Genomic DNA, 24620 nt, shown 5'->3' with positions numbered 1-24620 from the left:
TGGCCTCTCTGGGTTGAAGCTTCAGTATTGCAGTTGCTGGGCATTGCAGCAGGGGAGCAGCTCTTTGTCCAACCTGTGAAACGCAGGGATTCTCACAGGCTTCACCTCCCACCACCTGTGGCATCAGCTCCTTTCTAGACTCCCCCCACAGCCTCTCCCCTGAAGCTGCCAGGTCTCAGGAGTTACAGATGTGCCCCACCATCAGGGTACCAAGGATGGAGAATGTCGCTCCTTCCAGGGAGGAGCTTTGTCCCACAGCTGCAGGGGTGGGACAGCCCAAGAGCATCGAGACCAGACCTTGGTTTGCAGGACTGCAAAGAGAAGCTTTATTTGAGTTCTGTGTGTGGCACAGAGCTGAGAGAAGGGTGAGAGAGGGCGAGGAGGGGGTGATAGTGGGAGAAGGTGCTTTTGATCATCCATATGGCAAGAACACATCAGCTGGGATCTGCTTCGCTGTGCTGGGTGAGGTTTGCAGCAAAACAGGCAGTGCCTCAGTGGGCAGCCTGGGTGATCTGCTCGCGGGAGGAGATCACCTTCCCATCCTGGACCTCCTCGAAGATGGTGCGGATCTGGCGGGTGGTTACTGGTCCTGCAATGCGGAAAGAAGGAGCCGTTATTTCCAGGGCAGCAAGGAGGAAGCGTCTTAAAAGATCTTAAAGATCTTTGAGTTTTGTTACTACACTCATCACATCAGAAACCCAATATAGCACCACATTCCCACTGCTAAACTGTGCAGATTCAGTCTGTTCAGATAATTTTTGACACGTTTTGTATATAATAAATTTGTTGTATCGTAAACTTTTCTATACAAGTTCAAATTTTGGAAATATAATAAAATAGTAACTTTAATAGAAAAGTAAAAGGAGTCTATGCTAAGAAGGTGGGTGAGGGTATGAGAGCTGTGTGTAAACAAAGCTTCAGCCAAGACCTATTCTTACCTTCTTTGACAGGCTGCGAGGCGTAGTGGGAAGACATGCTATGGGAGGAGAACAAGGAAAAGGAGGTGAGAAACAGGAAAAACGTGAGTAATCTCCAAACCAAAATCATTCTTTAAACCCTGCCTTTTTTTTTTTTTTTTTTTATTTGTACCAATAGATGATTCAAATTCTTCTGGAAACTGCCAGTGAAGCAATTGAAGGAAGAAACTGTTATGGATGGGTGTGTGACACAGGAATTCAGACACCAGTGCAACAAGCAGCCAGGACCTGCTCCCTGCCTGGGGTCACACAGACATGGAAGGATGGGAGGTGGAACCCAGGGATGCTGCAGGGGTGTTACAACCACTGGGCTGTTGTGGACTGGTGGGACTGAAAAGGGAGACACGGTTGCATGCAATGGATCAGGGAATGGGCTGAGAGAATGCTACAGGGGATGCAGGTGGTTCATTTTCTGTTTCCTTGGCTATGACCCATCTCCCCCCAGCCGCCCTCCCAGCGAAGCCCCTCACGCACTGGGCGTCCTCGCCCTCCAGGAGCCGGCGGTACGTGGCGATCTCCTGCTCCAGGCGGCACTTGACGTCCAGCAGGACCCTGTACTCGTGGTTCTGGCGCTCCATGTCGCAGCGCAGCTCGGCCAGCTGCTCCTCCACGCCCGTGATCAGCATCTGCAGCTGGGCCAGCTGGGTGCCGTAGCGCGCCTCGGTGTCGGCCAGGGTGCCCTCCAGCGCCGCTTTCTGCGGGACGGGCACGGGGCCGGGCTCAGGGGGACAGCCGGGTGGGCACAGCCCTGCATCCCCCGCCCCGCCGGCAGCCCGGCCCTCCTACCGTGCTGAGCTGCGACTGCAGGTCGATCTCCAGGCTCTGGATCGTGCGCCGCAGCTCCGTGATCTCCGTCTTGCCGCTCTGCAGCTGCTCCGTGTTGATGGCCACCTCCCGGTTCAGCTCTTCCGTCTGCAGCGAGGCGAAGCCGTGCCCTCAGAGCCCCGGCAGCGGCCACGGCCCCGGCCCCGTGCCCGCTGCTCGCCGCCAGCTCTCACCTTGCTGAAGAACCACTGCTCGGCGTCCCTGCGGTTCTTCTCCGCCAGGCTCTCGTACTGCTCCCGCATGTCCGCCAGGATCTTGGTGAGGTCGATGCCAGGAGCAGCGTCCATCTCCACGCTGATCTCCCCACCCACCTGCCCGCGCAGGGCAGTCATTTCCTGACACAAAAAGAGAAACACATCATCATGCAATCCAAGAACCAGCATAGAAAATGTTCCTCTTGAGAGAGAGTTCTTCAGGAAAGCGAGCATTTGGGGCTGATCAAAAAAGAGCAAATTGGGGTATTTGCTCCATGACCACAAATAAAATAATTAAAATTCTTGTGAAATCCCCAGTGGAGTTAATTCTCCAGGCAATAAACAATGCACGTAGCTGGTTCATTTCTCAGGGAGCAGACCTTCCCAGCCACAAGCTGCAAGGGTTGTTAGCAAACCTCTAACAGCCACAGTGGTTATTACTAACGTGGCAAGTGGTGAATGGGAGTTCCACAGGCTCCAGGGAGGATGTGCTGCTGTCCGGAGTGTATCCCCTCTGCTGCCTCACCAGCACTTCTCACCTCCTCTCTAGTTCAGAACTCAGCGTAGCCTTTAGGCCGGACCAGAACTCAAATTTCAGTGCCTGGGGTGGCCTTTTTAGAGCCCAACTCTGTGCTCACCTCCTCGTGGTTCTTCTTCAGATAAGCCAGCTCCTCCTTCAGGTTCTCAATCTGCATCTCCAGGTCGGCTCTGGACAGGGTCAGCTCGTCCAGGACCCGGCGCAGGCCGTTGATGTCGGCCTCCACGCTCATGCGCAGAGCCTGCTCCGACTCAAACCTGGGGACACACACAGTCAGGAATGCTGCACGAGCCCCTGCCAGCTGGGCCCATAGCTTCTGGCTTTGCTGTTTGGTGCCTCCACCCTGCTGTTGGCATTGTGGCAGTACTACATGGCCCCACTGACAACTTTCCTAGGGAAATTCTGAGCTAAGTGGGGGGAAAACTGATGAAAAACTGTCCACCTGAGTCCATAACATCACCCTGCTCCTGAGACCACCAGGCCTTGGTACTGGCCCTGGGCTCTGTGGAGTTGCACACACACATTAAGGGCACAGCGAGGCACAGGGCAAGGTCTCTGCACAGGAGAGGCTGTACCAGAGATAAACAAGCAACAGGAATAAAATAGTGGGTTTGAATGGAAGCAACATAATCCCTGGGTGCCTGTACGACTGAGAGAACCATCTGCTTTGGAAAGCCCTGTGTTTGAAGGCTTTGCTTCCATAACGCCTTTCTGGGGTTTGGATGGGATTTTCTCCTCATTTCATCAAACTTCCCTGCACGCTTTGCTCCATTTCTTCCAGAAAATGTGTCTTACTTAGTCCTGAAGTCATCTGCTGTCAGCCTGGCATTGTCAATCTGCAGCAGGAGGTTGGAATTTTCCACTGTGACCACCAACACCTGGGCAGTGAAAGATAAAGAGTGTCAGGAATTCCTCCTGGCTGAGTGTTGGGACAGGAACAACACTTTTGGGGAAGTTTGGCATTTCCTTAGCAGAAGTGTGTCTGGAATCAGGACAAGTGAGATGCAGCTGAGACTGACTGCTGGTTACTCCATGACCTCCCTTTCCAAAAATCCATCAGTAAGTGTTTCAAAAGGCAGAGTGAGGCCACATGAGATGTGTGAGATTTGATGGTGGCCTTTGCTCCTATCCTTCAGGGCAGGTGCTGTTTGTGGAAGGGTCAGAGGGACCAGTGGGGTGTCTGTGCTTGGCACACCTTGTTCTGGGATGGTTTTAATTGGTTGGCAGCAGAAATGGAGCAAAAGGCAGTGAGCAGGTGCCTACAGATTCTGATTTTCATATTACCAAAGCAGGAGCAAATAACCCTTACTGGGAGGAGAACTCTGCTGAGGAGAGGGGGGGGAAATGAGCTCCTGCATCCTTTGCCAGCACTCCTGCAGCTCCAGCTGTCCACAGCTTCTGGGATCCCTGGGGGCAATTCATACATGGGAAGTAACAGAAAGCAATGTAAACTCGAGCATTTCCTCCAAAATTGTATGCTGGGACTCAAATCAAACAGAGAGGAATCCCTCCCAAGCTGCCTGGGCTGGGGACTTTGTACCAATTCCAGCCCTGGGGCAGCAAATGCCAAAAGAGGCAAAGAACTCGTTATTGGTCAGCTCCATCTTTTTATCATCTAAATCTCCTCAACAGGAGGAGCTGAAACAAGTTTGCAAATTCTTTGCCTGAATGTTTCCAAATATGATATCAGTGTTTCACAGTTTGCCCACAGCTGCAAATTTCCTTGCACCTTAATTTTAAACTCCCAAGAACACACATGATCAGTGCAGACTTGTCTGTTTTCTTCACTTTTGTGTTACGTCCTCTTAGATCTGTTCCTGCCAGTGAAAGCTGCCGCTTGTCCCACTCAGGAGGATGTAACCAAAAACTGACATTGAGACATCTCTAATTTCCAGCCAGGCACACATGCCACGGGGACACTTTTTACGACATAACTACTGCTGACTAATTACAGAGGTAACAGTCATTGTTTCTGCTTCCTCTCTGACACACAGCATCCCACTGTGATATTCCCAGCATCCTACCTGGTTCCTGAGCTCCTCGATAGTCCTGTAGTAGGGGCTGTAGTCACGGTCAGGACCAGGGCCCTGCTTCTTGTACCACTCCCTGATCTTCACCTCCAGGTCGGTGTTGGCCTCCTCCAGGGCCCGCACCTTGTCCAGGTAGGCGGCCAGGCGGTCGTTGAGGTTCTGCATGGTCTCCTTCTCCCCCGCCGGCAGGATGCCGTCACCGCCTCCAAAGCCGGCCCCGAAGCCGGCCCCAAAGCCGGCCCCATAGCTGCCCCCAAAGCCCCCGCCGAGGGCCCCTCCTGCGCTGCTGCAGTAGCTGCCCCCAAAGCCACTGCCGAGCCCCGAGACCACGCGGGAAGAGACGGAGTAGCTGCCAGAGCCCCCGTGCACGCTGGGGGCCCGGTACCCTCCTCCCCCGGCTCGCACGGAGGAGAGCCTGCTGGAGCCTCCCCCCAGGCTCCCGAATCCCTTCAGGGAGGTGGAGGACGAGTATTGCCTGACAGTGGTGCTCATGCTGGAGGCTGGAGCTGGAGAGAGGCGGCTCGGCAGCGCAGCAGCAGCAGCGAGTGCTCGCTCCCCTGCCTCGGGGCCCTTTATAGCCCGGCCAGGAGGCGTTGCCGGCGCCTTTCGACACCCCTGACAGCCGAAGCCAAATTCCAGAATCATCATTTTCCTCTCCTTGATTTCACATCTTTTGTCACATCCACCAGCAACACTGTGGCTCACATGGGACCTTCCTTCTCTTTGATTCCCAGCACCTGGCGTGATCCAGGTCCCTGCTCGGGGCTGTGTTTTGACATTCCCAGTGTCCATTCCTGCTCCACCCGCTGATCCCTCCTGAGGTAACGCAAGTGAATCCTCTGTCATCCGCCAAGTCACCTGCAAGTACCAGTGCAAAAATTTACAAATCTGTTGATTTGGCTTTTTTAAAGAGTCTAAAGCCAAGGAAAGCTGCTACTTAAGAGCTCTGCACATCCATATTCTTTTATGGGCCAAGCCAAACCAAATGGAAACTTTCCTGTCAGGACCTTTATTGCAGGACAAGCACAGACCTGGCAGGATTTGTGTACTGATACAGGATTTGGCAGAAATCTTATAGCTCAAAAGAGAACAAACTCCAGCAATTTCTGCTATGTACCAGCCTGGGCTGAATCTCCCTACAGAGACTGGAAAGTCCCTACAGTGGTGGGGTTTCAGTCAGTTTAAAGAGCAGATGAGTAATGTTTCCCAGCAGTACCTGCTTTGCTCCATCACCTTTCCCAAATCCCACAGAAACTGCCTGTAACTTCTAAAAATCGTGTAGAAGCTAAAAAATCCCATGCCACAATTCCTGCTCTCTCAACACCGAGGCAGGGTTTAATGCTTAAACATTCTAAATCAGAGGAGAAGGACTGAAAATCAGACACCCACAGCCAGGGCAGGTTACCTGCAATTCCTGATCAGAAGAGAAGGATCAATCCTTATCAATGGGAAGAGCGTGATCAGTCTTTATCAATGGGAAGAGTATGATCAATCCTTATCAGTGTTTGTGCTATAGGCTTTTTCCTACAGATTTGCAGCTGAAGACAGCGATGCCAATGACAGCAGGAGCAGCATCACCTCTATCGAAAGTGCTGATGGCCAAAGCCCAACACATCCAGCACTGGGGGTGAGGACCCTGCAAACACCAAGGGCTTGACCACGGCAGCACAGAGGGGAGGGACAGTGCTGGTCACACCTGCCCCAGGCTACTGAAGGACTGAGCAGAATGATTACAATAACACAGCTGGACAGGTATTGGCGTGAAAAAATAAGCAGGAAATGTGGCATTGCACTGTTTTATTCTTTTTTGGAAAAAAAGCCCTTCACTGGTGTGACGCCAGCTCTTGTTGTGCACAGTGGAAAATTGCACATCCAGCCCGGCCTGCCTGGCTCCAGCCATGGCATTCTCAATAAAAGAAGTTGTTTTTTGCTTTTCGCAGAGGTGCCTGTGAGGTAGTGAAGGAGTTATAGGGATTAGGAACCCTTTTGTGTTCTCACTCACATTGTGATCTCCTTCCTTCCCAGCCCCCTCCGGCTGTTTTCACATTATAATGCACTAACTGATTTTGGAGGTGCTCAGATGTTCCCAGAGCCTCACCCTCGGTAATTCATGGTGCCTCCTTTCTTTCATGTTCCCCGAAGGACACAGTAACAAGGATTTGTCTGCCTCCTGTTAAATCTCAGGACTTCACAGCAGTCACGCTCTCTTTAGCAGCTCCAGGGTGTGGGGTGACTTTCTGGGCAGCCACCTCGGAAACAGCTGAACAAGAAAGAGACTCTGGATCCTCTCATCCAAGGGCTCTGCTCTCTGGGCAGCACTGCCTCACACCCGTGGGCTTCAGATTTGGAATTTTGACTCCCCAAGCAGCAAAAACTGAGAGGTTGGAATGCCTCAGAGAGCTGGGGAAGGAGGGGACCTGGGCACAGCCCAACACTGGCAAAGGGCAGAGTGGGCAGAGGACAGTGCTCAGCTTCCAGCACCATCCTGGTGCAACCTGGCAGGGCAAAGATCAGCTGCTCCTGGCCCGTTTCCCTCTGCAGTGGGGGGTACAGGATTACCCAACAGCCGTCGTGTGAGAGCTGTGCTCCAGAGCCATCCTGGGCCACCCCTGCTCCCAGCTCTTCCAAATGTGCTCACTCTGCTCACGTTTGCTCCAGCAAACATCCTCCTGCTCCAGGCAATTCCCACATTGGCCCTGAGCCTCCCACATGGGCTAAAACCTGTGCTGTGAGGTCTGACCCCCCTCAGGTCACCCTCACATTTTAGGCCAAGTTACAAGTTGCCTGAAGATGACAACTGCCCTAACACGAGGCAAAGCCCTTCCACAGCCCACAGGAAGAGGACACCTGGCCTTACAGCTTTTCTTGTATACTACCACAACCTCAGCCCAGGTTTCAGTTCTTTTACCACGTGTGGCAGATGTCACACAGACAATCTGGAAATTGTCCTGCAATATCAGCTTTTCCCTGGGCTTTTCTGACCAGTGCTCTTGCTGGTCAGCTGCTGCCCTGGCCCCTGACTGAGCTCCTGAACAACAATCCCACACCAGCCCCACTCTGACATCAGGAACCCTCAGCACCGAGCTGCCCTGTGCTGGCTGTTGATGGGATATCAGGTTACAGAGGAGAAGTACTGCTTCAGCTATTTCATGTTACCAGAAGAATTCAATCTCCCAGGCTTTCTTGAAGCACTCACCCACAAAAAATTCCCTTGAGATAAAAGAAAAAAAGAACACATCTTAAAGTTCAGGAGATGGTATTGGAGTCTGTTCCAGCAAGAAGCACGCTGGAGATGCTATCTCTGCCTCGTGTGCTGCAGCAGGGAGGAAAGAACTGACCTGGGTTTGCATTGGAGGGAAGGTGACATTACCTGTTGGGGTGACCACACTGCACACGCAGTGCCCAGAGTGGAGAGGGCTGGTGTGAAACAGCCACGGTCAGTGTGTTGCATTTACCTCAAACAGTAACACCTAATTGTGCTTTTAATGTCATGAATAAGAGCTAATTAGGAGTCATTGCATATCCCCTGTGGGCCAGCTTCTCCCAGGTGCCTTCCACAGCAATTCCCAGCTCAGTGGAAACTCACTGAGGGTTGCAGGCCTGGGAAAGGAACACTCTCCTGCGTGTGAGAAATGGCAGGCACAGGCTCTACCCTTGCTGATGGGCTTTCTCTGTAAGTCTAAACAACACAAAATAGGTAACAAATATATCAAGGTGTGGAGTGACATATGATGTCTTTGTTTCTATCTCAGCTGTCGATTCTTCACCATCTGCCAGAACGTGTCCTGACGGCCCCCCCACATTATCTGAAAAAAGCCATCCCAGATCCTATTACCATGAAAGGAAACAGTGGTTGTTTGTGCAATGGAAACTCCCTCTGGGCCGCCCAGGGCACATTGCCAACAGCTGCCCGAGCTGCAGGGTGGGGGTGATGCCACCCCATTTCATCCCCTCCTTCCCACACCAAGACACTGAGAGATGGACAGCACAGCCCAGCCCAGCCACTGCAGAGGGGAAGAGGTGGCAATGGAGGCAGCTGGGCAAAGGGAAGGACAAGGGGAGTGACTCTGTATTGTCATTCTCCAGGCTCCAAACTGGAGCAGTGAAGTCAGATATTGCTGTGCCAGTGGGACCCTCCAGCTGCCCCATTGGTGGCCCCATATCAGGGCCACTCTGGGCTACTGACGACCTCTCCTCTCCTCTCCTCTCCTCTCCTCTCCTCTCCTCTCCTCTCCTCTCCTCTCCTCTCCTCTCCTCTCCTCTCCTCTCCTCTCCTCTCCTCTCCTCTCCTCTCCTCTCCTCTCCTCTCCTCTCCTCTCCTCTCCTCTCCTCTCCTCTCCTCTCCTCTCCTCTCCTCTCCTCTCCTCTCCTCTCCTCTCCTCTCCTCTCCTCTCCTCTCCTCTCCTCTCCTCTCCTCATGTGGAAGAGGGTGATGTTCCTCCATTTGGCCCAGGTCCTGAGTGGTTTGCAGAGGATCAGGTGAGATCCCAGCCCTGAGTCATTGATGCTTCATGAGCCACCTCCACCAGTGAGGGCCACGAGGGCACAGACCTGCTCCTCAGCAGAGCCCCGCTCTGCCTGTTTCGGCACAGGGTGTGCCAAGGAGATCCCCTCACAGAGTGATTCCCGAGGAGTCAGCACTGCTGACACAGCCAGCCCACAGCTCTGCTGCTCATCCAAGTGGCCAGGCAGCGTGGGGCAATGGGGTTCTCTCTGCTGCATTCAGGGATCATGGGCCTATCTGCCATGAGATGGTCTCTCCACAATTGTTGAAGCTCTTCCCCCCAGTCCCACTGCAGCTGTTCATCCTCATGGCCACCCAGGCACTGGGACAGCCCCATGCACTGCCAGCCCACCCCAGGCTGAGCACTGCTGGCACAGCTTAGCCAGGAGGATACTGAACAAATTGTGATCACCAGTCCAGTCTCCAAGGGCTGGCTCAGTCCTCCTGCCTCTGCCTGGGGATGAGGGACTCATTCCAGCAAGCTCAGTGCTCAGCAGTTTGGCTCCCTGTGGGCTGTCTCTGACATCCTAACCCCTACAGTCCAGCCTGGGCTCAGGCAAGTGACAGTGTGCAGAACCAAGACCAGATCTGGGGATTCCCTTGTCCAGAGCCCAAGGGACAAGCTGCTCTGATGCTGTGTGGGACCAAGGCTCTCCCTGTGAATCTCCCCCGGCTGCAGAAGTGGGACCAGAGTCACTCTGGCAGGTAGAAGAAAGACAGATGGACACACCTCAGGGCTCACTTTACTCAGACAGAAGAATATTTTTATGTCTGAGCAGAGCCAAAGTCTCAAGCCACCAGGAATTGCTTGAGCTCTATCTCCATGACAAACTCCAACCTTTGGAGTTTCCCACGTTAGCTTTTCAGCATCTGTCTTCCAGGTAGCAGCAGCTCTTGCATTTTCTCATGTCTCATTCTTCGGTGTGGCAATACAATCACACCCTGTCTGCTCATTCTTCTCCCCTCACTGAGCACGGCAGAGCTGGCAGGGAGCCACATGAACATTCTGCTGACTGTGGGCAACAAACAGCGGCTCCCACATTCATCCTGCACCCACACTCGCTGCACCCCCAGGGCAAGGTCTTCATCCAGGTGGGAATCCCATCTTGGGACACCTGTGACGTTGGTGGTGGGGTGAGGCAGGTATCAGCATTGGCCTGGGGACACTTGTGCTCACAGAAGGGAATCGTGATTTAAACCCCGCTCTGGGGTGAGGCCAGTCACACCAAAAGACCCCAGGGGGATGTGACAAACCTGATGGTGGTAACAGGGACTCCACCAGCCCTGTGACTCCTCCACAGGAGCCTCTGGTGGCATTAAGTGCCCTCCTGCATCCAGGCCTTGTCCTGGCCCCATGCAGACCCTTCCCAGCAGCACAGCCCTGACAACCAGGAGGATGGGCAGGAGCAATGGGAACAGCCCCCACAGACTGTGATTTCCAGCCCCCACAGACTGTGATTTCCAGCCCCCACAGACTGTGATTTCCAGCCCCCACAGACTGTGATTTTCCCCCAGGGAAGCTCTCTCCTCGCTGGGACCCCAGCTCTGGTCTCAGTCCCCTCTGGAAGAGGTCTGTGGCCTGGCCCCTCAGGTAGGACATGCTGTGTGTTCTGCATCCCTCCTGCCCTCTGTCTCCCTTGCCCCTCGAGGGCTGATGGTTGTGGCAGGTGTTGCCTTGGCCTTGGTGCAGCAGGGCCTTGTCACCTTGTGCACTTCAAGGGACAACAGGGCCATGCTCCCAGGAGGCCACCACAGCTGCTGGGAGGGGAAGGGTCTGCCCAGCCCTTGTGCTCAGGAGATGCACCCCAGAGCAGTCCCTGGAACCGGGCTGCGCTGTCACTTCCCACATGATGGTAATGACTTGGCTGCTCATTAATCTGTGCTTGGCAGGAAGTTTTATGAAGTCATTAACAAGACTCAAACAGTCAGTGCCTACCAGAGGCCCCTGGCAATAAACCTGCCCCATCCCTCCCTGGCTCCCCCCAGGGACCTGAGCCCCACCCTCAGCCCCGCTGAAGCCCCTGTCGGGACCCCGTTCCCACTCCCGCTGCCTCGCCATGCCCACGGCACTCCTGGCCAAGGGCCCCTGCTCCACCCTGGAGCTCTAATGACACTAATGATTTTCTGAACACGAGTTGGGAGTGCAGAGCCAAGGCCCATCAGCCGTGTCTGGCAGGAGGTGATGGCTTGCCTGGGCCTGGCACACGCTGGCCCTGCTCTCGCCCGGAGCACGGCGGATTGTCCGATACGTCACAGTAATTACCTGCTGCAGCTCCCTAAGCAGCTTTGCCTCTGTTATTATTCTGTTAATCCGAACCCCTGGCTCAGCCCAGTGCTGCAGGACCAGCGGATGCTTGGGATAAACTCCGTCCTCTGCTCAGTACATGGGTGCGTTTCTGCACCTCCAGGGCTGGGCTGGGACTCTTGGGCAGAACCGAATGCTGGGAGCCCTGGTGGTGCCAACGGTCCTGGTGGTCCTCGTGCCCCAGTGTCCCACTGATCCTGGTGGTGCCGATGGTCCCAGAAGTTCCCATGCCCCAGTGTCCTGGTGGTCCCGGTGTCCTGATGGTTCTGGTGGTACCTACGGTCCCAATGGTTCCCATGCCCTGGTGGCTCAGTAGTCCCGGTGTCCCGCTGGTGCTGGTGGTCCCAATGCCCCAGTGATGCTGGTGCCCCTCACCCCGCGGGAGCCCCGGGTGTGCTCGGACTGCAGCTGGGCACCTGGGCTGGGACCTGCCCTGAGGAACGGTGCTGGGATCCCGCTCTGGGCTGTGGGCCGGGACAGTGGGACCCGGTGGGACCTCCGGGGAGCGGGGGGGATCCGGGGGGACCCGGTGAGACAGGGAGACCGGTGGGGCCGGGAGGATCCGAGGGTCCCGGAGCTACCCAGTGGGACAGGCTGGGAGCGGGGGGACCCGGTGGGAGCGGGAGGACTGGAGGGTGCCCGGTGGGGCCGGGGGGAGCGGGCGGGACAGCAGCAAACCCCGGCCGGGAGCGCCGGGCCGCCAGCGCTGCGCACGGGCGCCCCCTGCTGGCAGCGGCTGGGCCGGCGGGACGGGGCGGAGCGCGGCGGGGAAGGAACGGGAACGGGAACGGGGACGGGAACGGGGACGGGAACGGGAACGGGAACGGGAACGGGAACGGGGACGGGAACGGGGACGGGAACGGGGACGGGAACGGGGACGGGGACGGGAACGGGAACGGGGACGGGGACGGGGACGGGGACGGGAACGGGGACGGGAACGGGGACGGGAACGGGGACGGGGACGGGAACGGGAACGGGAACGGAGACGGGGACGGGGACGGGAACGGGGACGGGAACGGGGACGGGGACGGGGACGGGAACGGGGACGGGGACGGGGACGGGAACGGGAACGGGGACCGGAACGGGAACGGGAACGGGGATGGAAACGGGAACGGGATCGGGGACGGGAACGGGGAGGGGGACGGGAACGGAGACGGGAACGGGGACGGGGACAGGAATGGGAATGGGAACGGGAACGGGAACGGGGACGGGGACGGGAACGGGGACGGGAACGGGGCGGGAGTGTGGGGCACATCTGGGGTGCTCAGGGGGATACTAATGTGTGCAGGGGTGTGCGGGGGGTACTGGGGTGTGCAAAGGTGCCCTGTGGGCAGCCGATCCCTGCCCGCATCCTGCCCGCGCTGCCCCGCTGGCTGCCCCAGCAGTTCCTCAGCCCCCTCGGCCCCCGGTGCCGGTGCCGCAGAGCCGTGCCCGCGGTCGGAGCGGCCGCACGGCCGGGGCGGGTGCTGAGCCGGGCGGGGCGGGGAGGAGAGGAGCGTGAGCAGATGTGTAAGGTGTGTAAGGTGAGCACATTCGCGTGCTCGCCCGGCGTGCGCAGTTCTGATGCGCACTCGAGGCTGCTCCGCACACACAGGCTACGGGGGGAGCCCCTCTGGCACCGGGCACTGCCGGGGAACACGGCCTTGGCAGTGTAGACTCTGCTCTGCTCCAGCCCCGTGCCTGTGACCGACCCCCAGGAGCACAGCACAAGGGTGAGAGCCCGGCCGTGGCATGAGGGAGCTGTGCAGGGCTCCTTCCCAAGCGATTCCCCTGGGGATGCCCCAGCAGGCTCACCCCGAGCCCCTGGCCCCGAGATGCCACTGAGCACTGCTCCATCTCCAGCTCCTGCTCCAGCTCCGCCTGCACAGGCTCCCCTGAGATGGGTCGGACTCTGTCAGTCCTGTGCAATGGCTCTCAGTTTTGATAGCCCCATGAGCCAAGACCCTTCAGAATCTACTGGCCCACAGCTGCCAGGAATATGTGATGCTGTCCCAGGGATGATGCCTGTGGAATTGGTCAGGGTGAGGGACAGCAGGGGCACAGACCAGACCAGCAGTGCCCTGCATGCTCAGACCCCTCACAGAGCCAGGGAGGCACCTTTCTCCTGGGACTGGGACACTGCTGGGATGAAGGCAAGGCTGTGTCCCCTGGCGAGAGCAGTGTCTGGCCGTCAGTCACCCCACGGCATGTCCAGGCTGCAGAACACCTGGGGCATGAGCCCAGTGGTGTGCACCCACCCAGCACCCTGACTGCGGGTGCTCCCCTCCACATCATCCGCCTCAGTGTCCCCGCGGTGCCCGTGAGTCATGGGATGCATTCCTGGGGCAGGAGGGGACATGTGCACTGCAGGGACAGGCCAGTGCGTCATCCCCTCGCTCCCATGCCTGGGGCCGGGGCGGCCCAGCTCCAAGCTGAAACTTGTCTGACAATAATTACAGGGGAGATGAGGACTTCAGAGGATTTACATTCCTTTTTGGCCACACCTGGGAAAGAACTTTCACCATCCGCCAGTTCCTGAGAAATAACTTTCCACCTGCGTGGCCCAGCCACAGCCCTGCCCAGGGAGCCCAGTGGGACTGGGGGGCTCTTGCCAGCCCCATTTTGGCTTTGTCTCTCTGCAGAGAGCCCCAAACTCCCTCCTGCTGTTCCCAGAGCTCCTGCAGGCCAGGGTGTTGGTGCCTTCTTTCCCTGTGTGGGGTTGGTGCAGCTCAGTGCCCAGCATGGATGGGGTCTGACCACCCTTCCCTGGGGGTCAGAGCGGCTGGCTGTGGTGACTGGAAGCTGGGGGTGGGGGGGGATTGCACCAGTGTCCCCAAGAGATTGGAGCCGCATGGGTGGCCAGTCAGGCCCTTCAATTGGTGCTTTGTCAGGAGTGCCTTCACCTTTGCTTTGGCTAGGGATGGCTCCCCAGTGACTGTCTGGGTCCCAGGGCTTCGACCCAGGTCATTTTGAGGAATTGGGGGACTTGGGGGGACACATGAGACTCACTGGGTGAGGGGACATATCTGCTCAGGGCATTTCTGTCACCCCCAGGCAACACAGAGCTTTCCCAAATTACAGACAGGACTGGACCCACTGAGCCCCTTGGACACATTCTGTTCATCCCAGATGCTTAACCAGTTGGGAAAGACCTGAGATCCCCCCGTTGCTGAGCCTCTCCCTGTTGCCCATGAACATGGAGAGACACAGGCAGCTCCTGAACCAGCTTTGCCAGAGCCTCCTGCCTCCTCCTCCAGCCGCCGCTGTGTTTCCCACCCTGTGCCGGTGACCCCCCTGTGGGATCACTGGGAGGCTGGAACTGCTCTCCTGCCACTGGCCCTGGCCCAGCTGTGCTGCAGCAGCTGTGGCAGGGATGTGAGCCCTGACCTCTGCAGCTCTGTGCCTGGTGCCGTGGCTCATTGGCAGCACCAGGGACACGGGTGACCCCAGCCAGGCCAGTGTGGCACACGGCACAGCGTGGCACTGCCAGCCAGGCAGCAGCTGCTTCATGTCCTGGGCCTGGGAGTCGAGCTCCACGCGCGGGGTGTGAGTCCTATGGCCAGGGCTGCCCCACATTCACACTGTGGGTCCCTGCCTGTGTCCCCTCTCCGTGTCCCTTGCACTGCTGACGGGGCACTGGCACACCAGCCCTGTGGGGGTTCAGAGCATTGTCTTTGCAGGGTCCCGGGGCTCTCAGCCGCAGCCCAGCAAGGGAAGAGGGGCCATTTCAGCCTCCAGCACACCCAGGAGCTGCTGGGAACAGCCGGCGTCAGCAGAGCACCAAGTCCAAAGTGTTTTGCAAGCAGAAGGGCGCGGGTGGTTTCCTTATTTGGCACGGCGGCGGCGGAGCGGCACACCTGGCTGGGGCACACCTGGCTGGGGCACACCTGGCTGCGGGCACCGCCTGGCAGCGCCCGCGAGGGCGGCGGCGCTGACGCGGGGATGGGAACGCGGGCAGGACCCGCCTCGCTAATCACAGCCCAGAGCTGGGCGTGGGGACAAGCCGCGGCAGGGACGCGGCCCCGGCAGCCAAAACAACGCCGGTGACACGCCTGCAGCTCAGCCCAGCACCCCCGGCCCGGGGGTCTCCTGGCCTGGGGCTGCGTGCTGGGGGCCGCTGGGCAGCCCCTGTTCCCTGTGCCGTGTTTGTTTCCAGCCAGGCTGGCAGGCTCAGGAAGGGCCCCTGTGCAGGGGAGGCTGTGGTGGGGAGTTTATTCCTGCTCCTGGTTCAGGAGTGAAGGAAAAAAGAGAAATACAACCAGAGTCTGCCATGGAGCAGGGGGACAGTTGGGGAGCCAGGCAGTGCCCACTTCTGATCTCAACCCTACAGGGTTTGAACACCTGGCCCAGCCTGGCAAGAACCTGCTGTAGGGTTGGGAGGTTCAGGGACAATATTAGCCTTGGCACCCCAATTCTGGGTTTCCCTGTGCCCCCAAAATCCACTTGATCTGCCAGCCCTTCCTGCCCCACGCCGGTTCAATCACTGTGGCTCTGTCTCTGGCAAGTGCAGGACTGAGCCTGTGGCACAAGCACAGCAAAATCTGCAGCAGGCTGAAAGGCTTGACCTGGTTTTCCAAGGAAGCTGCATGCCAGGGGGTGAGTGCGGTGGCTGCCGGGAAGGCCACGAACACGGCAGCTGAGCAGTGCTGTTCCATGGAAATGCCTTTGCTTAGGGGTCCCTGCCATCTCACAACCAAAAGCAGGGGCTGTTGACGAGTGATTTTACAGCTGCAGCCCCAAAGCAGTGCCTGCTGAGGTTTCCCTGTCCCCCTGCCAGGCTGGCACTTGCTGGTTACTGAGATAAGGTGACCAGGCAGCTGTGGGATAAACACACTGCTCCTGCACCTTCAGGGTGCCAGGGGAGCCCCAGGAGTGTGCACAGGCACAGGGGGCTGGGCAGCTGCACAGCATGGCAGCAAACATGAGCTGTGCCTCTGAAGGACCTTGAGCACCCTAGGGGCTGATGTCCCCTTGAGTGTCCTCTGCCACTGCAACCTGTGCCCTTCCCGGGCCAGCCTGTGCCAGTGCCTGCCTGGGCTTTGGGAACGGGGCCACGGGGACCCCGGAGTGTGGCCATCCCACCCCTGCTCCCAGCTCCAACTCCCGACCTGGCAAGGGAGTGCCATGGCCAAGTGTTTTGTAAGAGGCAAATCCCTGCAGTGCCAGCATCATGCCAGGACGGGCAGCTGGGGCTGGGCTGGGGCTGGCAGCGTGCAGGAAGGAGCGCTGGCCCGCGGCCAGTGTTTGGCCCTCGGGGAGTTGGTGTAGGCAGGATGAGTGTGCCGGCCCGCGGGGCAGGGAAGGGGCCGGGCTGCGGCTGGAGCTGCGTGGGGATGTGCTCACACCCCGCACAGGTTTTGCCTCGTAAGTGAAATACGAGCTGGAGTGAGGCAGGTGCTGACCAAGGTGTTTGGCCTGACCTGCCCCTCTCTCTGCTCGAGTCAGCAGAGTGGGGACAGCTCTGCCCTGTGCTCATCATTCCTGCTGCTGTTACCCCAAAAATCTCCTGGCCCTTACCCCCCGATCAGCAAGAGCTGGATTCAGCCTGGTGTCCATCCCCTGTCCCACCAGGGCAGAATCAAACGGCTGAGCTGTTTGGCAGCCAGGCTGGTTCCTCCCCTGGCTGGAGCTGCGGGGCACAGGGCAGTGCACAGTGGGCACTGATTCTCCAGGCAGGGCAGGGGCTGCTCCTCTCATGGGCCTCGCAGCCCCTGGACATGGAGAGCTGCTCAGAAAGGCTTGTCCCCTCTGCCCTCGCTGTGCCAGGACAGGGGACTCTGCTGTGATCCCCATTGTGCCAGGCAGCACTGGCAGCACGAGGTGTGTGTCACTGTGCTTCCCAGTGCATGCAGCTTGTTCCCATTGCTGGGCACCTACCACGGCAGGAAAGGGCCCAGATGCACCCATGCTCTGTCCAAAGACATTGCCAGTGCTGGCGCTGCTGATGGCTGGAGCTGGCACATGCCAGGAGCCCAGCTCAGAAGGGCCCTGCCTGGCACAAGATTCCAGCAAAGGTTCATCCCAGGGTCTCTCCATGGCCCAAATTCTCTCCCTGGCATGGTGCAGGGAATTCCCTACAGAATGGAGAGTACTTGCCTGGCTCAGGCAGAGTGGAAGGGAAAGATGAAAGCAGGGAAGCTTTCATCAGGGGCAGCAGGGCAGGACAGCTGCATTGCCCTGCCGAGAGAGATCACAGAATCATGGAATCCCAGAGGGGTTTTGGTTGGAAGGGAAGCTCATCCAGTTCCACCTCCTGCCATGGGCAGGGATGCCTTCCACTAGATGTGGCTGCTCTAAGCCCCATTCAACCTGGCCTTGAACACTTCCAGGAATGGGGCACTGAGAATGGATGGAGCAGGGCTGGAGCCGTGCAGGGCAGCAGTGGGAGATGAGTTGTGTCTCCAGCTGAACCCCGTGTCCCAGTCTGCTCCTTGGCTGTGCTGGCTGACTGGATTTGCTGCAGTATTTGGGAGCTGTGGGAGCTGAGCCTGGTACCTTTGCCACTTTCTGTGGCACTGGAGCAGTTGTGCATGCCATGGCCCAAGTGTGACAAACCACAGCAAAGCAAGATGTGTCTGGCATGTACAAACAGGTTGTGTGGGGCCGACAGGCAGAGCTGCTGTGCAGGGATTGTCCGTGCTCACAGCACAGCCCCATGCCGAGGCTCTGAGTCAGCCCTGGCTGTGCCTGGTGCCGACAGCTCCTGAATCCATCAGGAGTCAGAATGAAAATCCTGTCATGGCTGTGCCTGTATCTCTCCCAGCTGCTCAAGCTGCCCTCAATGCCTGGTCTGGGCCCTGCCACTGCAGAAAACCCTCTGGACCTGCTGCCTGTCACTCAGGAGGGGCAAGTGCTTCCCAGGGGTTCTGAGGGTGGCTGATGGAGAGCAGAGTCGTTGCCCTGAGCTGCTCCCACCCTTCCTGGTCTTCGTGATCCCTGTTCCCACGTCAGGTTTGCTCCAGGTTGATGCCAAGGCCCCAGCTGAGGGCTGGGGCTTTCAGACCCAGTGACCCCCACAAGGTGGATGTTTATTTGATACATTCCCTGGCATGTGAGCACCGAGTGATGTCTGCACAGGGCATCGACCCTGGCCAGGGAAATCCTCATGGGTGGAGGAGAGAGTCCATGGGAATGACCCAGGAACTGGCCGGGGCTGCAGTGGGGGAAAACCCATGGCATCTCCAAGATCCTGGAGAACCTCGCTGAGAGAATTCCCCAGCACCGGCCTGGAGGCACTGCTCCGTGCTCCTGCACAGGAGCCGGCAGGAGCGGCTGCGCGGGCTGAGCCAGGTCCCTGCCCGCTCACCTGTCCCAGGTCTGTTCCTGCTCACCCGCACCAGCAGCACGGGCGGGCTCAGCCTGTGCTTGGAGCTCTCCTGGCACCTCGCGGAGAGCAGCGGTGTCACAGGAGAGAGGGAGGGTGGGGGCCCTGCCAGGGGAAGCAGGAGCTGAGCAGTGCGAGGGAGGGTGAATAAATACCCTTAAACGCAGTGATCGTAACACACTCGGGGCCACGTCGGTGCCTGCAGGTCACTGGGTTGACAGGAATCAGGATGTGCCCACGGCCGGCCCTTGCTGTCCCTCTGAAGGTGTGTCACACCACATCCAGTGGTGTCCCGAGCGTCCCGCAGCTGGGACCACTGCGAGCATCCCGCAGGCACCGACTGTGGGGGGGGGCAGCGGCCAGTTCAACAGCACCCCAGGGTCTGCAAACCTGGGATGTGAATGCCAGGAATAGCTGTGTAAAGAAAGGGAACGTAGGACTTGATCAGGGAATCCCCGCACTGCCTCTGGCCCTGTGACAGCCGGGCTCACCCTGCTGCTCTTTCCAGGAGCAGGTTAATCACCAGGGCTGACGCCTGTCAGTGCTGCCCGCACTGATTAATGGGATCAAATACCCGTCAAACATCCAGCTCATCCCGAATCCCCGTCCTGCAGTCACACAGAGGCTGCAGGAAGGATGTTGGAGGAGAAAAGCTGGTTTCTAGGAATGTCCCAACCCGGAGGGCATTGCTGAGAAGCAGTAAAGCTGAATGCCAGGATGATTCCTTCCATTCTGCTGCACTTCCCGGGTGGACTGGGGGTGGCACCAAGACCCCCCACCTGAGAGCACCTGAGAGGTGAAATGGCCTTGCAGGAGCCCACAAGGAGAGAGACCTGCAGCAAGCACAGGCTGGTCACCCACCAAGAGCCCCAGGGCCGCTGCTGCAGGGCCCCCACAGTCTCTCACAATCACCCTGGGTCTCCGGGTCTGCCTGCACACACGCGGGGTACAAGGGAGCTTTTCCCCGTGAGATGCCCGGGACTGGCAGGGGCACCGCTGCTGGCTAGACCCTGCCCTCACCACCGGGACGTTTCCTTGTCGCAGGGCCGCTAGCGCCACTCGCTGCCAAGAGCACAGTGGTCCCCAGGAGCACCCCCAGATGCCGTCCAGCGAGCAGTGACAGCACGGGTGTCACAGGACACAGGCGGCTCTGCGCTCCCTGTGCTCCTCCAGCTGCCCCTGAACAGCCTCTGCCGGCTCCCCTGGCACGGCCCCCGGCACCGGGGCTGCGGCGCACGGAGCCCCGCACAGCCCGGGGGGACAGACTGCGTTGTCTGCCAGGCGCTGGGTCCGAGGAGACGGCAGCAGCTCGGAGCTGCCTGCCGAGCTGCTCCTGCAGGAGACCGGCATTGCCACCTCGTGGGGAGCCGGGAGCGGCACCTCCTCCGGCAGGACAGGTCGGGACGAGCACGCAAAGACGGGCAGAGAGGAGGAGGGCGCAGGGGCTCAGCCGCGGGGCCCAGCCGAAGCCACTCATGACCGCAGGTGCCAGCTCTGAATCCTGCTCACAGCAAAACTGGGATGTTAACACTTCCCTGAGAGCTCTCAGCCCCCACCAGTGATGGGTTCAGCTCTGGGGTCTGACACACACTCGCCTCTTCTGGCCTTCACCAAAGGCTCTGGGGGCCCAGTGGTGAGGACACATTCAGGATGTGTTGTGTGGACTGTGCAAATCAGAAGTGACAGTGACAAATCGACTCTCTGGGGAATCCCGGCTCAGCAGCAGGGCCAGTCTGCCCAGAGCTGACATCAGACTGAAGGTACTGATGGCTCTGCTCGAGTGTTTGATGTAGAATATGAAGAGCAGCCCTTTGGCTGCAGTGAGGAGTTGGAAATGCCTCCAGCAGAAAGACGGAGTGCAAACCTCTAATTGCTTCTCCTGTCTGGCTACTCCACCGTGCGGCAGCTAGAGATGGCTCCTTCTCTGGGAGAGGAGGAAAATCGGATCAGAAAAAGAGGAGAGGGAAGAACCATCTGCTTGTTTATGGTGGTCATGGAGCAAATTCATATTCTTATGAAAATTTCAGACAGTTCTCCAGCTGATCTGTCACACACAGAAGAGACAGATGCTTCAGAAACACCAGAGACACAGAGACACACAAATACAGCAACGCAAACAATTCCCTCTGCCCGGTGCAAGAGAAATCATTTGCCTTTATCTTAAATAAAAACCCCCAAGAATGATGCAACATCCGACCCATGTGGCGTCTGCCAGAGCCGCAGATGGCAGCACAGCCAGCTGCCAATAACCTGTCAAACCCACGTTGTGCCTCAGGGATGGCTCCGAAGCAGGGCAGGAGCACCTAGACAGGGAGCTGGGGCTGCAGGGGATCCAAGGGGAGTGAGGAGCTCCAGACACAGATCCTCAGCCCAGCAGGCCCAGGCCTCCCCGGGGTGATGTTCCTGCTCCATGTGCAGCTCTGACCCGCTCCCAGAGGAGAGCTCAGGCTCTGGCTGGATCTACGTGCCTTTTGACCCCGTTAATTGTCAGAGATTTACCGCTCCTCGTATCTGGAGTCTCGGGGTATTTTTAGCACCTGTGCCACGTCTCCGAGCGGGATGTGATGTTCCTGTGGCAGCAGCCCCCGTGCTGGCTGAGCCACGGCAGGGACACGCCCTCCAGTTTGGGGGTTTATCCACGGCAGCACTGGGAAAGCCATGGAATGGCCGTGTTTAGCAGCTCAGTCCTAACACTGCGAGCCAGGCTGCAGGCCCTAAAATTAGGAGTGAGGAACGGGACTAAAGCTGAGATCACCAGCTCCCACTGACCCTGGTTCAGGCCCTCCTGAGCCGACTCCCAGAACACCTGAGTCTCTCTCCCTGCAGGAGGACAGGGACTGCCCCTTCCCCAGCACCGTGACTGCGATGTGCTGACCCCCCGGGAGCCAGGGTGGGATGGGCCAGCAAAAGGAACTGAGCTCACCCCGCACAGGCTGAGCTTTGCCAAGGCCTGCCAGGCTGAGCAGTAAGTGCCAGGGGATTGATTTCACTCGTTTAAAGAGCAAAACCTTCCTTTCCTGTCGGATTCTGGTGACACCTCCAGCGCTTCCCTTTGGCAGCAGAGCCCCAGGCCCGCTCCAGAACTGTGTGAGCATCTCCGTGCCAGCAGCCCGGGCACAGCACCCTCCTCTCTGCCAGCACCTCCCCGTGTGCTGCAGGCGCCAGCGGGGACAGCCGGTGACAAACCCCGGCAGAAGCGCACAGCCACGGCTCCGAGCGTTCCCGGGCTGCGCCTCCAGCACCAGGAGACCCAGGACGGCGCCGTGCCCGGAGCACTGCGGTCACAGCGGGGTGACCAGGCTGAGCCAGGCCCAGCGAGGCCACCCTGGGCCGGGCACGGCCGTGGCACCCCAGGCTGGGCCGCGGGATCTCGGTGTGCTCCTGACACCGGGAGATGAAGCTCCGGGCGGGCAGCACCCGGGGCCTCTCCACACGTGTTGGTGGCCAGTGAAACACCTGGAGTGGCCACAGAAGCCCCCTGGGCAGCCGTGCTGCATGGATGTGACGGACGCAGGGTTGGGAATGGGCAAACTGCCCCCGGCTCCTGCAGCCGCGCCAGGGAGATGGTCACCTCGGCTGGACAGTGGGTGGCCAGTGAGGGGCCAGCAGGAAAGGGGATCAGTCTTTTGAGGGTCCCAAGGGGATCCTGGAGGGAGTTAGAGGGCCCCGAGGAGATTTTAGGGAAGTGGAGGAGGGGTTGGGGGATTCTGGGACTCCCAGGGAAGTTCGGGGGTCCCAGAGAGGTTCTGGGGGGCACAACAAGGGGTGTTTCACGGAGAGCTGGAGGGCCCCAAGAAAATTTGCGAGGGCTGGAGGGGATTTGGGACCGCCGTGAGGGTTTCGGGGCGTACCGTGTTCTTTGGAGGGGAGTCCCAAGGGGATCTGGAGGTGTTGGAGCGGTCGCGGGGAGTGTTCTGTGGTTCATGGGGGTGTTTTGTGGGTCTCGGGGAGGAGGGTGGGTGCCTCAGGAGGATTTGGAGGGTCACGGGAGGATTTTGGGGCCCCCGGGGGTCTCGGGGGCAGCGGAGGCGACCCTGAGGGGGATCGGGGGTCCCGGGGGTCCCGGCCCCGGCCCCGCACTGCGCACGCGCCGCCCCGCGCGCTGCCGGGCCCTGCTCTTGCGCATGCGCCCCGCTCCCCCCGCCAGCCGGGGCGCGGCCGCGTTCGCCCCGTACGTCCTGACGCCCCCGCGCGGCGGCCAATCACCGCCCTCGTTCGCCGTGCGCGATGGCGTCACGGAGGGGCGATATATAAGCCGTCGGCGACAGTCCCGCCCCCCTGACAGCGCCTCGAGCCGCCGCCGCGAGAGCATCCTCCGCCCAGAGCCGCTCCCGCCGCCACAGCCGCCCCCGCCGCCGCCGCCGCCGCCTCCGCCGAGGGAAGGGAAGCGTATCGTATGTCCGCTATCCAGAACCTCCAGCCCTTCGGTGAGGCCCTTTGTGCGGCGGGGCCGGGGGAGCGCGCGGGCCCCGCCCCGGCCCCGCCCCGTGGCGCAGTTGCTATTCCGGGCCCGGTTGCGTCAGCCGCGGGGGGGCGGGGGCGGGGCCCGAGCCTGACGGGCGGGTGCGGCGGCCAATGGGGTGGGGGCGGGGGCGGGAGCTCCGCGTGACGGGCGGGGGGCGGGGCCGGGGCGTGACGGGCGGGCGCGGGGACCAATGGCGGGTGCTCCGCGCGTGATGGGCGGGCGGGGCGGCCAATGGGGCGGCGGCGGGGCGGGGCCTGACGGCGCTCCCCACAGACCCCTTTGCGGATGCAAGTAAGGGTGATGACCTGCTCCCGGCCGGCACTGAGGACTACATCCATATAAGGATCCAGCAGCGCAACGGCAGGAAGACCCTCACCACAGTCCAGGGCATCGCGGATGACTACGATAAAAAGAAACTGGTGAAGGCCTTCAAGAAGGTGGGGCTCGGGGGGTGGGGGGGGGCAGCAGCCACGCCCGGCAGGGATGTTCATGGTGCTAAGGAAGCTTTTGTGTCCTTGCTGCAGAAATTTGCCTGCAATGGTACTGTAATTGAGCACCCCGAGTATGGAGAAGTGATTCAGTTGCAGGGTGACCAGCGCAAGAACATCTGCCAGTTCCTTGTGGAGGTAGGACAGCTTCAGCCTCGCTGAAATCAGCACGAGTTCGTTAAATGCACATGGGTCCCTGGGCGTGGGATGTGCAGAGGCGTCGCCCCGTGCTGTCAATGCGTTTTCTGTCTTGCAGATTGGACTGGCTAAGGACGACCAGCTGAAAGTCCACGGGTTTTAAGTGCCTGTGGTCCACTGGAGCTTTATGCAAGAAGATATCCTTACCATGAAATTCCCACCTGTCCCTTGTCATAAGTTTAAAACCAGCCGGTTTGTGTAATGTAACGATCTCGGGTCCACCGTTGAGTCTGGACTGTTGTAATTGGTGATGTAATAAACTGACACGAGCCCATGCTATCTCGTCTGGCTGTCCCTCATTTCCCAGGGGTAGCGCGGGCGCCGGCACCGTCCAGCCTGAAGCCAAAAGTTCCAGCTGTTCCCAGCTAAGCGCAGGGACTCGGCCTGTCCCGATGGCTCCTCAGTCCAGCTGTGCTTCCGTCCTGCCAGAGGGGAGCCGTGTCCTGCCCGGTGGCACCAGGACACGGCGCCGTCCCTCTGGGCACTGCTGGCTCCCGGAGGCAGAGGGATCTGGGCAAGCCTGGCTTGGAAGGAGTGCCAGAAGAGTGACCTGGTGGCACGATGGCTGCAGCTCAGGTGCCGCTACCTGCGAGCCCTGAGGTACCAGGTACGAGGAGGAGCTGTCCCATGGGTAAAACTCACGACAAGGGCTGGGTGTTGGACTAACGTAAGGAGCATCCCTGGAGCTGGAGCTGCAGAGCCTTGTGGCTGCTGCCTCGCACCCTGTGCAGTACCATGGCTTTGGAGTGATTTCTAATCTTTTATTGTAATGTGTTTAAAGTTACTGAAATAA

At 59.1% G+C, this 24620-nt stretch overlaps 2 protein-coding genes across 2 annotated transcripts; one reads left to right on the top strand and one right to left on the bottom strand.

Annotated features, from left to right (window-relative positions):
* Positions 1–302: 302 nt before the first annotated feature.
* On the bottom strand, positions 303–5090 carry LOC128819564 (keratin, type I cytoskeletal 14-like). The gene is made up of 8 exons (XM_053999823.1): positions 4559–5090; positions 3330–3412; positions 2635–2791; positions 1976–2137; positions 1764–1889; positions 1452–1672; positions 939–976; positions 303–589 (listed from the first exon to the last, which is right to left on the bottom strand). The coding sequence occupies exons 1-8, from the start codon at positions 5054–5056 to the stop codon at positions 492–494; spliced, it is 1383 nt and encodes a 460-aa protein (XP_053855798.1). The 5' UTR covers positions 5057–5090; the 3' UTR covers positions 303–491.
* A 17890-nt stretch (positions 5091–22980) lies between these two features.
* Positions 22981–24106, top strand: EIF1 (eukaryotic translation initiation factor 1). The gene is made up of 4 exons (XM_054000445.1): positions 22981–23103; positions 23415–23578; positions 23666–23767; positions 23886–24106. Exons 1-4 carry the CDS (start codon positions 23073–23075, stop codon positions 23928–23930), a joined length of 342 nt encoding a protein of 113 aa, XP_053856420.1. The 5' UTR covers positions 22981–23072; the 3' UTR covers positions 23931–24106.
* The last annotated feature ends 514 nt before the right edge of the window (positions 24107–24620 follow it).

Source organism: Vidua macroura, chromosome 27, assembly GCF_024509145.1.
Source record: "Vidua macroura isolate BioBank_ID:100142 chromosome 27, ASM2450914v1, whole genome shotgun sequence".
Taxonomy (NCBI): Eukaryota; Metazoa; Chordata; class Aves; order Passeriformes; family Viduidae; genus Vidua; species Vidua macroura.
This window is presented reverse-complemented; position numbering and strand designations above follow the sequence as displayed.